We start from the raw sequence: 13,775 nt of genomic DNA on the forward strand, positions 1-13,775 counted from the left end.
ACAAATATATGAGTGAAAATGAAGAAACTACAGTTATACATATCAGTGTGGAAGAATCACACAAACATAACACTGAGCAAAAGAAGTAACAAAAATAGCTGCAATGTAATTCTAGATGTATAAAATCGAAAACAGGTAAAGAACAACTATTTTGCTTAGATATTCATAATGTATTAGAAAATCATATTCAGAAGTTGTAAGACCAGCACAAATGTTACTGAAGTAGAAAAATATATGTATCTTACCAGCCCTCTTAGGAACTCCTGTTGAGAGGAATCTCAAAGATGTCATAAGGTGTCCATTATCTACTTTTTGACCAATAGATTTTACTGTTACTATTGCATATGGAAGACACTGCCTAGGTTTATCTACTGGCTTTGAAAGATCATCATATTCATAGAGGTATACCTAAAAGATAAAGAAGGAAGAGAACATTTTTATGCTGATTAATTTTTTCAGACTTGAATAAGCTCCTATTTTAAAAAATCTAGATAACTGCATGTTGTTATTTATTAATCAGCTTCCATACAGCCCCACTCTCCCTGCCTTCTTCAACCCTAGTTTTCCTGAAGAGGAATTTTTTTCCTCACAGCATATTTTTTCCTTGATAGGCTTCCAATATCAGCAGAAACAAACACAATCTGTTTTTAAATAAAAAAGTATTTTTTCATTAAAACTTCAATGTTTTACATATGCTGGGAACCACTATATTTTATTTGGGAGGAAAAGTCAATTAGAAAAATAACAATAGCTTAATATATCTTACATGTGGGAGCATATATATATTTCTAAAATATTTATCCTCATTTAATCATATATATTATATATAGTATGTATTACATAATTTAATCTTCTATAAAAGATTAAAGGTCTACTAAGTGTCTCAGTAACATATGACAGAAAATTACTGTGTAGTAATTAGTCTACCATGTAATGACTAATACATAAGCCTTTTCTCCTTTTGCGAAGATCAATAACATTTCAAAGTAGCCTTGTTTGTTTTGCAAGTTAGGAATTAATCTATGAAACATCTAAATAAAAGCAGCCACTGTACTTAGAACGAAGTTAAATGTAAATCTGGAAGCCTCTTTATTAATGTTCCCAGATCACAAATATTAAAACAACTTTTACTATCTATTTATTTAGGTCATATTATGGTGAATGAAGTAAGAGATTTCCATTTAATATTTTGGGCAGTTGTTTTAAGGCTTGTATCATACAGTGTGAGGCATGTGACTTTCAAGTTGTCAAATGAACCAAAAAGTTAACATACTGCTGAACTGTAGGCTTGTAGTTCAATGGTATCTTTCAAAGAGGGTATACTTCTTGACATATGGCAGTCAAAGTTAGGAGAAGGATCCAAAGAAACTTTGTTTTTATCCATTGAAGGCTGAATTTTCTTCACTTTTCCAAAAAGAACCTGGAAAAAAAAAAGGCAAAAAGAAGGTAAATAAAAATATTCCAAAACGCTTTAAACTCTCATACTAGGAAAGTAAAGCTAGCTTCTTTTTTAAGGAAAGAAATTCGAATGGAGAGATAATCCATGTCCCAGATGAATGGCATGACTTATTGTAATTATGTCAATTCCCCCTTAAATTAAACTCAAAGACTAAAGTAATTCCAATAAAAATTTCAGAAAATCCATTTGTAGAAATGAGTTTTAGTTTAAAAACTTCCCTGAAAGACTAAACAAGAATAACGTATACAATTTTGGAAATAATTTTTTGAAATAAAATTTGGGTCAGAAATAGAGAATGATGGAACAGGAAAGGTGACATACACTTCCAGATATTAAATACTTTTTAAAAGAACGGTACTACCACAAAAAAGGCAGAGAGGGGAAAAAAGCCGCACAAAATAAAAAGCCCAGATAAGTCCAAGCATCTATAAAAATATAGTATGATATTAAAAGCATCATTTGAAATAAATGAAGCAAAACCAGATTATTCAGTAAATGGTGTGGACTTGAAAAAAACTAAATTCCTCTCAACCTATAAACCAAAATAAATACCAAACAAGGTAAACATTTAAGTAATATAAACACTGTAGAAAGAAATACAAGCAAATATTTATCTAACCTCCAACTGAGGATTCTTTTCTAAGCATATTGCCAAAAAACCATGAACTAAAAACAAACTTCACTGTAAAATATTCCAAAGCTTCTGTACATCAAAAACAAATGAGTATAAAAATTAAAAAAACCATGAACTAATTAAGTGATAAAAGGTGGGGAAAAAGTGCAATTAATATGAAAACAACTACAAATTTTACTTAAGTCAGCAATTCTATTACTTTTATTTTTTAATATGCTAATAATTCATTCAAAATTGAAAACAATACCAAATGTAATGTGGTACCCTGTACTTGGATACTGGAAGAGAAAAAAACATTAGTGGAAAAACTGGCAAAAGCTGAATAGTCTGTAGTAAATAGTACTGTACCAATGTTAGTTTCTTTTCATTTTATTTTATTATTATTTTTTAAATTGAGATATAATTGACACACACACTGTTAGTTTCAGTTTCTTAGTTTTAACAGAGGTGCCATAGTTATATGAAATGTTAACATTAGGGGAAGCTGGCTAAATTGTATACAGGACCTTTCTGTACTACCTTCATAATTTTTCTGTAAATTTATTACAAAATAAAATATTTAAAAAAGAAAACAATAAGTGATAAAACATTATACACAGAAAAAAGCCTAGCTCTCAACATTCACTTTAATGAATTGATAATGCTTATGAATCAACTAGAAACAAAGAAAGGAAAATCCAAGAATCTAGCAAAGGATATTAATAGGCAGTTCACTAAATACTGTCAATGAATATACGCAGAATGTTAAGCTCAGCAATAACTATGAAAAAGAATAAAAAACTGAACCAACAATGAGAAACTATCACAAATTAAGACTGGCAAATATTTTTTAAAAAATATAATACACAGAGTTAGTGATGGTGTGAGATAACAGACATCCCCCACAGGCTGTGGAAAGGAATGTCAATTAGTACAACCTTTCTCAGGACAACTGGGCATTACATATCGAAAGCTGTGAAAGTGTACACATACCTCTGACTCCTAATTTGACACATAGGAATTAATCAATTAATTCTTAGCAAATAATCACAGGTGTGTGTAAAATGTACCTACATGAATAATCAAAGTAGTATTTAAAAGTACAAAAATAAGAAAACCAAGTAATTTATATCCCAACATTTAAAAATGTGTTGCACAAATTTATGGTAGAGTTGTACAGTGGAATACTATGTAGTCATTCAAAAGGATATTACAGAAGAATATTTATTTAATGACGTGGAAAATGTTGATTTTATAATCAATGAAAAAAGCAAGTTACATAATATATAAAGAATGTATTTTAATGACCATTATACAATGCATATCCATATATATGAGCAGAAGACTAAGTATAGGTATACAAAAAAAATTGTGTCGTTATTAATGGGCTTTTTGGAGCTTCTTAGTATGTTCCAAATTTTCTAAAATCAGTATGTATTATTTTTTAATATAAAAATAAATCATGCTTTATGAATTTGATAATACCTGAGGTCTAAAAATAATTAAATTATACCAAATGAACTGTTGGTTTTACGTGAATGTACACACATCCTAAGTTACACAACTGAGGATCCTGCCTACTTACTGTGATTTTAGTAGTCCTGGCAAAGCTGCAATTAACAAAAAAGTATATCTTAACCAGTTTGTTGATGCTTACAATTCGACTGTAAGATTTTTTCTTTTTTTTCAATTTTGAGTAATTTTAGACTTTAAGAAAAGTTGCAAGACAGTTCAGAGATCCCATACACCTCTACCCTGTTTTTCCTAATGTTAACATCTTATATAAGCATGGCAAAATTATTAAAACAAAGAAATTAATATTGTATAACACTATTAAGTAAAATAAACAGTAAGAGTGTAGCAACTTTAGCTTAAGTCAGAATTATTAATACCAATGTTTTGAGGAAAGACACTTAGAATACTCTGGTATTAATTATAGTCTGAACAAAAGAGAGAAAGATAAGAGGGTCAAATAGGAGAGAAAAAATATACATTAGGAAAACCAATATGATAAAGGCTGCCTTTGTTTACTTGAAGACTTTTATGCTGCACACCCACTAGAGTCAAAAATAGGGGAAAATTTCAAATGATGATGATGATAGTAATAAATATTATTTATTTTATACAATGCAACTTTAAAACATTAATAATTCATATTGAAAGTAAAATACATTTAGGTCAATTTAAAGCAAACTGAATATAATATTTAGTATTTGTTTTGTGCTACCAACCTTAAAAACTGTAATACTTTCTACAGTAATGCTTCTACTATGAGCAAAATTCAAGGCCACATCAACATGTCTAAATATATAAATTCCAAGAAGAGGGTTGCCTAGTATCTTCAATGTAGATGTTTTGGTACTTATTCCATTCTGATATATCTCAGCCACATCACTCTGAGGAAGTGCTAAAAAGCAGAAATGTTCTTCAAGTTCTCTGCCGTGTCTTCCACTCCCACGCATCTCTGACCTAAAGCAAACAGCGTGTAATTAAATGAGAACATCAACAGAATTTTCAAGGAGAAGATGAATACTTGAGTTAGCTTGCTACAGTTATGGTAACTATCCTATGGTAACAAGTTAGGCTGAAAAATCATCTAAGGAAAGAATTCAGGAAATAGTTCAATAACTACTTGTGTAGGATTATGGTCTACATTCCGTATAGGCCAATGGAAATAAGGGCTAACATTTCCTGAATGCTAATGTCCCCAGCACTGTTAAGACTTAACCGTTACATACCTTTTGTCATTTTGTTCTCAAATCCCCAAGAATTGAACTACTGCTATTATTATTACTTATTATTGTCATTGTTGTTACACACATTTTTAAAATGAGAAATATGAGGTTCAGAGGGTTAAAACTTGCCAAAATAGTAAAGTGACAGAGTCGGAAATATATATGCCAATTCTTGTCCATTAAGTTCTGGAGCTAAAGTTCTTATTTGTGTTACAGAGCGAAGGACATGCATTTCTTAAATATACACAGAGAGAGACACATACACAATACACTTATATATGGTCAATTATTAGGGCCATTCTCTATTCTCCAGGGATCTAGGTCACAGCTGGGAGAAGCAAGCTAGAATTTGATTACAGGTTCCTATCTTGGCACTATGAAAATTATGAATCATTCTCAGAAAAGGTTATAATCTAAAGTACAGACACTATTGAACTTTTACCTACATTCCACGAGAATCACTGCAACATATAAAACACCCATCCTTCTCCTCCAGTTGGTGGACCGGGGAAGGGAGTCCTATGTGGCCTGCTCAGGAGCAGCAGCGGCGGCAGCAACTGCCACAGCAGGTGATAGCGACAGAGAGCTTCAATCACCGTGACAGAAGTGTGATTCCAAAAGACTATCAGCAGTGGAGAAGCTACAGAACCTAGAAAGTAATGTGCATACCACAAAAGGAAAACTGCTCTTGAAAACCACATGCTACCTATATTTGTTATTTCCTGGAACACCACTCAAAAGAATTTGTATAAGTATACTATGCACATTAGTGTATTAATATTTACTTGCAAAAATAATTCACCTTCAACAGTAGACAGGCCCCTGGCAACAAAACACACGGCAACAATAACAAGCAAGACTAACCAATGAGATCATGACCATTTCTCTCAGTTCTGGAAATGTCAGCCTTAACTTTCAACTCCACCGTCATCATTTCCTGCTCTTGTTTTTAGCTTGACGTCAGACTCTGTAAACCACTAAGATCTCTATGTTGATTGTTAAGGTTTAATTCTCACAGAAGAATTACAATACTTTTTTCTGTTTTCCTAATTTCTCATGTGGTTTTTCTTAGGATCTGGAAGAACTCCCACAACAATAGCACAAAGCATGAGAGGGAGGGAGAAAATCAAAATATATTGTTGTAAGGTTCTTACAGCACACATGAATCACATTACGTGAAGGTGTGTTGTGATGAAGATGTATACAGGTATACCTTGTTTTATTGTACTTCACTGCATTGGGCTTCACAGATATTGCATTTTTTATGAACTGAAGGTTTGTGGCAACCTTGCGTCAAGCAAGTCTACTGGCACCATTTTTCCAACAGCATTTGTTCACTTTGTGTCCCTGTGTCACATCTGGATAATTCTCGCAGTATTTCAAACTCCTTCATTATTATTATATTTGTTATGGTGATCTGTGATCTGTGATATTTGATGTTACTACTATGATTCACTGAAGGCTCAAATGATGGTTAGTATTTTTTAGCAATAATGCATTTTTAAATTAAGGTGTGTACACTGTTTTTTTAATGCTGTTGCACACTTACACTATAATGTAAACATAACTTTATATGCACTGGGAAGCCAAAAAATTTGTGTGAATCTCTTTATTGTGGTCTGGAACTGAAGCTGTGATACCTCCGAGTTATGCCTGTAATGTAAACCCTAGAGCAGTGGTGCCGTTGACATTCTGGACCAAATAATTCTTTGTGTTACCTAGTCATCTTATTGGCTGAACATTATATCCTGTTAATGGACTGAGTAGAATGAAAAAAATACAACTTAATAAAGATCCGATCCAGGGCTCCAAAAACCTTTATAAATTCAAGTAAAAAATATTCCCTGGAGGTTTCTGTTAGTAATAATACTGTTAAAAACTTTGTACTTTTCAATGTATATTCAGAATTACGCTTGAAAAAAATTTAGGACTAAATATGATTTACATAATCAAAATTACCAATTAAAAATTAGCCTTTAGAACTATTTCTAGGTCTAAAAAGGTTTGTAAAAGGTTGACTTTCAAAGTTATTCAGACACTAGGATCTATGTTAACTCGTTAAATGACAGCAGCTCTGAGTTTCAACAATTCCATTTCAGAGACGATAGGTAAAATGAATCCAAATAGTCTTTTGTCTTTTTTTTTTTTTTTTTTGGCCGTGCCACCGTGCGTGCCTTACAGGATCTTAGTTCCCTGACCAGGGACTGAACCTGCACCCTCGGCAGTGAAAGCACGAAGCCCTAACCACTGGACTGCCCGGGAATTCCCGTACACAGAATATTTTCAATAAATATACAGTTGGCTCTCTGTATCGGTTGGTTCTACATCCATGGATTCAACCAACCATGGACTGCAAACTTAATTTACAATCCATGATGGGTTGAATTTGAGGATGCAGAACTCGTGGATATGGAGAACCAACTATGGGATCTGAGCATCCGCAGATTTTGGTATTTGGGGCAGGTCCTGGAACCAATCTCCCATGGGTACCAAGGGACAACTGTAAATGTAAAAGACTTAGATAAAACTCACATTGATGAGAAGTTATACAAGTTAGCAAAGCACAATGAATGAGTGGTAGAGCTGTGCACTTACACCTGTCACCAACCTAAATTCCTATGTGTGCACCATGGCAAGATCCTGCTGATAACCAAGGCCCTACAGCAGCATGTAGGCCCAGATCCGCCCTGTCTTCTGTCACTGGCCTGCACCACTAGGCTCACCTGCAGCTAGCCCTTCCACAGTGATGGATACCCCTGGCCCCCATCAGGCCTCCAAAGCTACATGTCCATGGCAAGATCCAGCAGTCACAGTAGTGCACACCAACAGCCAGGACCCCCCCAAAGCTGTCAGTGCACCTGCCATTGGCACTTGCCTTGACATCTGCCCTGGCCCCCATTGCTACATGTGTGTTTATTTGATTTTTTTTTAATCATAGAATTCTAAGTATTTAATCACATTTTGAGATAATCGTTTAGTTACAGTAAATACTTTTTGCTTCCATTTTCCTTTCTTTATTTTATTCACTGTAAGTTATCTTATTGTTCCCAAGAGAGTATAACTTTAAAATGAGTTAACATGTTACATTACATTTTCCTTTCTAACATGAAATTTAATTATATTGCATTTAATTCACGTAAGTGTTCATCTAACAAGTGGATTCTTAAATATTTTTTGAGTTACTAAGAAACAGAACTCCTCTTTTTCCTCCGTTTTCTCTTTTCCTTTCCTTTTGCTCCTCTTCTTCCTTATTCCTCTTTTTTCTCAAATAAATTCCTCAGCATTGTCTTCTGCTCGCAGATTCACAAAGCTGAGCCCACTAGAGCTGGAAGAGGCTGTAACGATCCTCCTGTCCATGAGTTCCTGACCTGGGGTTCACTTACACAGGAAAAGTCCCAGGCTGGCTACTGTAGGGAGCCCAAAAACCTTAGAATTCTGTGCAAAGCTCTGTGTTCATGTGCACTTCCCTGGGAAGAGGAGCTATAACTTCATCAAATTCTCAGAGGGGTCCCTGACCCCAAAGGTTAAATAAGTATCACTGGTGAGGAAAACAATGGCCAAGATGTCAAAATAGCTCATCCAGGATCACATAACTATGTAGTGGCAGAACCAGGAGTAGAATTTAGGTCTCTGGCTTCTAGTACAAGGCTTTTTCTGCTACACTAAGAAAGCGGGCCTAGCTTCAATTTTTATGGGGTTGTTGATATACAGTTTATGTCTTCTTTTTTTAAAATTTTCTTTCTTTTTTAAAAAATTTTTAATAGAAACAACCTAAATGTCCATCAGTAGAGGAATGGGGGCTTCCTTGGTGGCGCAGTGGTTGAGAATCTGCCTGCCAATGCAGGGACACGGGTTCGAGCCCTGGTCTGGGAAGATCCCACATGCCACGGAGCAACTAGGCCCGTGAGCCACAATTACTGAGCCTGCGCGTCTGGAGCCTGTGCTCCGCAACAAGAGAGGCCGTGATAATGAGAGGCCTGCGCACCGTGATGAAGAGTGGCCCCCACTTGCCGCAACTAGAGAAAGCCCTCGCACAGAAACAAAGACCCAACACAGCCATAAAAATAAATAAATAAATAAATAAACGCAAAGTTTAAAAAAAAAAAAAAAAGCACAGTATCTTCTGCTTATATTTAAAAAAAAAAAATAGGGGCTTCCCTGGTGGCGCAGTGGTTGGGAGTCTGCCTGCCGGTGCAGGGGACACGGGTTCGAGCCCTGGTCTGGGAGGATCCCGCATGCCGCGGAGCGGCTGGGCCCGTGAGCCACAATTGCTGAGCCTGCGCGTCTGGAGCCTGTGCTCCGCAGCAGGGGAGGCCTCGATGGTGAGAGGCCCACGCACTGCAATGGGGAGTGGCCCCCACTCGCCGCGACTAGAGAAAGCCCTCGCACAGAAACGAAGACCCAACACAGCCAAAAATAAATAAATAAATAAATAATTAATTAATTAAAAAAAAAAAATAGAGGAATGGATAAAGAAGATGTGGGACATATACACATGGAATATCACTCAGCCATAAAAAGGAATGAAACTGGGTCATTTGTAGAGACATGGATGGACCTAGAGATTGTCATACAGAGTGAAGGGAGTCAGAAAGAGAAAAACAAGTATCGTATATTTGTAGAATATACGATAATGCATATATGTGGAATCTGAAAATATTCATATAGACGACCTTATTTACAAAGCAGAAATAGAGACACAGATGTAGCGAACAAACATATGGATACCGAGGGGGAAAGGAGGGGTGGGATGAATTGGGAGATTGGGATTGACATATATACACTATTGACACTATGCATAAAATAGATAACTAATGAGGACCTACTGTATAGCACAGGCAACTCTACTCAATGCTCTGTGGTGACCTAAATGGGAAGGAAATCCAAAAAAGAGGGGATATATGTACACATATAGCTGATTCACTCTGCTGTACAGGAGAAACTAACACAACATTGTAAAGCAACTATACATGTGTGTTTATAACCAGCCCTGTCACAACTCAGGCACCTGCAACTGGCCCGCACAGCCGAGTGTGTGCATACAAACCAGCTTGGGCCACTACTGCTGCTTACTCTGGTCCTCTCCCTAGTTTATGGACCTGGAGGTGCTGCTGAGAACCCCAACAGCCATTGTAACCTCTGCAGACCCCTGGCAGTGTTTGCCAAAGACCACACAAATTGTCGATGTCGTGGATCCCAATGGCCTGATCTACTGAGTTACACCACAATCCCCAAGACATGGAGCCACCACATGCCCCTCCACGTGGCACCCTGCAGCACTAACCCAGGGTCACAGCACTCTCTGGCATGTCCCCACCCCAGGTGAAGGTCTTTTCTTAGCAAAGTTAGTCCATAAAGTCTCGTCTTTAAATGTGCAGACACCTATGCAAGGCTAAAGGACCATGAAGAATCAGGGAAATGTGACTCCACCAAAGAAATACAGTAAACCTCCAGTAAATGGCCCCCCAAAAATGGAGATACAGGATTTGCTCTACAAAGAATTCAAAATTGTTCTAAAGATGCTCAGGGAGCTATAAGAAAACACAGATAAATACTTTAACAATATCAGGAAAAGAATATAAGAACAAAATGAGGAAAGAAAGAGAAAGAGAACATAAAAAAGAACCAAAGAGGAATTTTGAAGGTAAAGAATACAATGACTGAACTGAAGAATTCAACAGAGAGCTTCAACAGCAGACTAGACCAAGCAGAAGAAAAAAAATCAGTGAGCTCAAAGACAGATTGTTTAAAAGTATCCAGTCAGAAGAGCAAAAAGAAAAATGAAAAGACTGAAGAAAGCCTACAGATCTTATGGGACACCATTAATAAAACAATCTATACGTTGTTGGATTCCCATAAGAAGGACAGAAGGAGAAAAGTGAAGAAAGCTTATTTAAAGAAATAATGGCTGAGAACTTCCCAAACCTCAGGAGATATCCAAGTTCATGAAGCTAACAGGTCACCCCAAAATTTCAATCTAAAAATGATCTTCTCTAAGACACTATAATTTTATTTTAAAATTTTTAAATAAAAATTTTATTAAAATTAAAATTTTTATTAGACAGTTTTATTAAAAACTGTCTAAAATCAGAGACAAAGAGAAGATTTTAAAAGCAAGAGAAATTTTTTTCTCTCATTCAAGGGAACCCCCAATAAAGCTATAATCAGATTTCTCAGCAGAGATCTTGCAGACCAGAAGAGAAGGGAATGATATACTCAAAGTACTGAAAGAAAGAAAGTGCCAACCAAGAATACTTAACCCAGTCAAGCTGTCTTTCAGAAATGAAGGCAAAATAAAAAGTTTCCCAAACAAAAGCTGAGGGAGTTTATCACCACTAGACCTGCCTTATGAGAAACGCAAAACGGACTTACTCAAGGTGAAATGAAAGGGCTGTAACTGGTAACATAAAATGTATGAAAATAAACAATACACTAGTAAGGGTAGATATATAGTAAGATTCAGAATACTTTAATACTGTAATATGGTGGTGTTAACTCTAGATAAAAGGTGAAGTACAAAAGTATTAAAGATAGCTATAGCTATGATAATTTGTTAATGGATACACAATATAAAAAGATGTAAAGTGTGACGTCAAAAACATAAAATGGGGGAAATAAAAAGGTAGAGTTTTTGCATGCAATTAAAGTTAAACTGTCATAAGCTTAAGATAGACTACTATACCTATTCAATGTTTCAAGTAAGCCTCAGGGTAAACACAAGCAAAAACCTACAGCAGATACACACAAGATAGAGAAGAAGGAATCAAAGTGTACCACTACAGAAAATCATCAATTCACAAAGGAATATAGCAAGAGAGGAAGAAAGGAACAAGAGAACTACAAAACAGCCAGAAAACAACAAGATGGCAATAGTTGGTTTTTACCTATCAATAATTACTTTAAATGTACATGGTCAAAAAGCACAGAGTGGGTAAAAGGATAAAAAAACAAGACACAACTATATGCTACTTATAAGAGACTCACTTCCAGGACACAAATAGACTCAAAGTGAAGAGATGAGAAAACATCCCATGCAAACGGAAACCAAAAGATAGCAGGGGTAGCTACACCTATAAGCAGACAAAACAGACTTTAAATCTAAAACATTAACAAGCAACAAGGTCATTATAAATGATAAAGGGGTCAATTCACCAAAAGGACATAACAACTGTAAATAAATATGCACACAATATCAGAGCACCTAAATATATTAAGCAAACACTAATAGAGCTGAAGGGAGCAATAGAGAACAATACAATAATAGTGGGGGATTTTCAAACCCAAGTTTCAACAATGCATAGATCATCCAGACAGAAAATCAATAAGGGAACATTGGACTTGAACTATATTTTATACCAAGTGGATCTGACATATACAGAACATTCCATCCAACAGCAGCAGAGTACACATTCTTCTCAAGGGCACATGGAACATTTTTCAGGACAGATCGTATGTTAGGCCACAAAACAAGTCTCAGCGAACTTTAAATCACTGAAATTATCACACCAACGATCTTTTCTAATCACAATAGTATGAAAGCAGAAATCAGTAACAGGATGAAAACTGAAAAATTCACAAATATGAGAATATTGTACAATACGTACCTGAACAACTGATGGGTCAAAGATGAAATCAAAAGGGAAATAAAACATACTGAAATAAAGGAAAATGGAAACACCACATGCCAAACCTTAAGACATGCAACAAAAGCAGTACTAAGAGGTAATTTTACAGTGATAAATTCCTACATTTGGAAAAAAGAAAGACCTCAAATAAACAACCTAACTTTATACCTCAAGGAACTAGAAAAAGAACTAAGCCCAAAGTTAGCAGAAGGAAGGCAGATAACAAAGAGCAGAAACAAATGAAATAGAGAATAGAAAAACAATAGGAAAGGTCAATGAAACAAAGAGTTGTTTTTTGAAAAGACAAGCAAAATTGACTTTACCTAAACTTACCAAGAAAAAAAGAGAGAGGACTCAAATAATTGAAATTATAAGTGAAACAGCTGACATTACAACTGATATCACAGAAATACAAAGGATCATAAGAGACTATTATGAACAATTATATGCCAACAAATTGGATAACCTAGAAGAAATGGATAAATTCCTAGAAAAAACAACATACCAAGTCTGAATCATAAAGAAAAAATCTGAACACACCAATAACAAGTAAGGACATTGAAACAGTAATCAAATATCTTCCAACAAAGAAAAGCCCAGGACCAGATGGGTTCATGGGTGAATTCTACCAAACATTTAAAGAAGAATTAATGCCAATTCTTCTCAAACTCTTCCAAGAAACTGATGAGGAGGGAACACTCCCAAACTCATTTTATGAGGCCAGCATTACCTTGATATCAGGGCCAGGTAAGGATACTATAAGAAAACTAAAGCCCAATATCTCTGATGAATATAGATGCAAAAATTATTAACAAAATACTAGTAAACCAAACTCAACAACACACTAAAAGGATCATACACCAAAATCAAGTGGGAATTATTCCTGGAATGCAAGGATGGATCAACATATGCAAATCAAGAAATGTGATACACATTCATAGAATGAAACATAAAAATCAAATGATCATCTCAAAAGACACACAAAAAAAGCATTTGACAAAATTCCACATCATTTCATGATAAAAACTGTCAATAAATTGAGTATAGGAGGAACATACCTCAACATAATAAAGGTCATTTTGACAGACTGACAACTAATGTCATACTCAGTGGTGAAAAATTGAAAGCTTTTCCCCTAAGATCAGGAATGAGACAAGAATGCCCACTATCACCACTTTTATTCAACAGAGTACTGAAAGTCCTAGCCAGAGTAAGAAGGCAAGCAAAAGAAATAGAAGGCATCCAAATCAGAAAGGAAGAAGTAAAATGGTCTCTGTTTGCAGATGACAGGATCTTATATATAGAAAGTCCTAAAGTCTCTACCAAAAAAACTATTAGACCTA

At 35.3% G+C, this 13,775-nt stretch overlaps 1 protein-coding gene across 1 annotated transcript in view; it reads right to left on the minus strand.

The window, feature by feature from the left end:
* Positions 1-13,775, minus strand: part of TEX15 (testis expressed 15, meiosis and synapsis associated) — a 49,015-nt gene that overhangs the window by 19,278 nt on the left and 15,962 nt on the right. Inside the window, 3 exon segments of the mRNA XM_059909371.1 lie at positions 246-408; positions 1,274-1,420; positions 4,304-4,541. Coding sequence (XP_059765354.1) covers positions 246-408; positions 1,274-1,420; positions 4,304-4,541 — 548 coding nt within the window.

The sequence above is a fragment of the Balaenoptera ricei genome, chromosome 21 (genome assembly GCF_028023285.1).
Source record: "Balaenoptera ricei isolate mBalRic1 chromosome 21, mBalRic1.hap2, whole genome shotgun sequence".
In the NCBI taxonomy this organism is placed as follows: domain Eukaryota; kingdom Metazoa; phylum Chordata; class Mammalia; order Artiodactyla; family Balaenopteridae; genus Balaenoptera; species Balaenoptera ricei.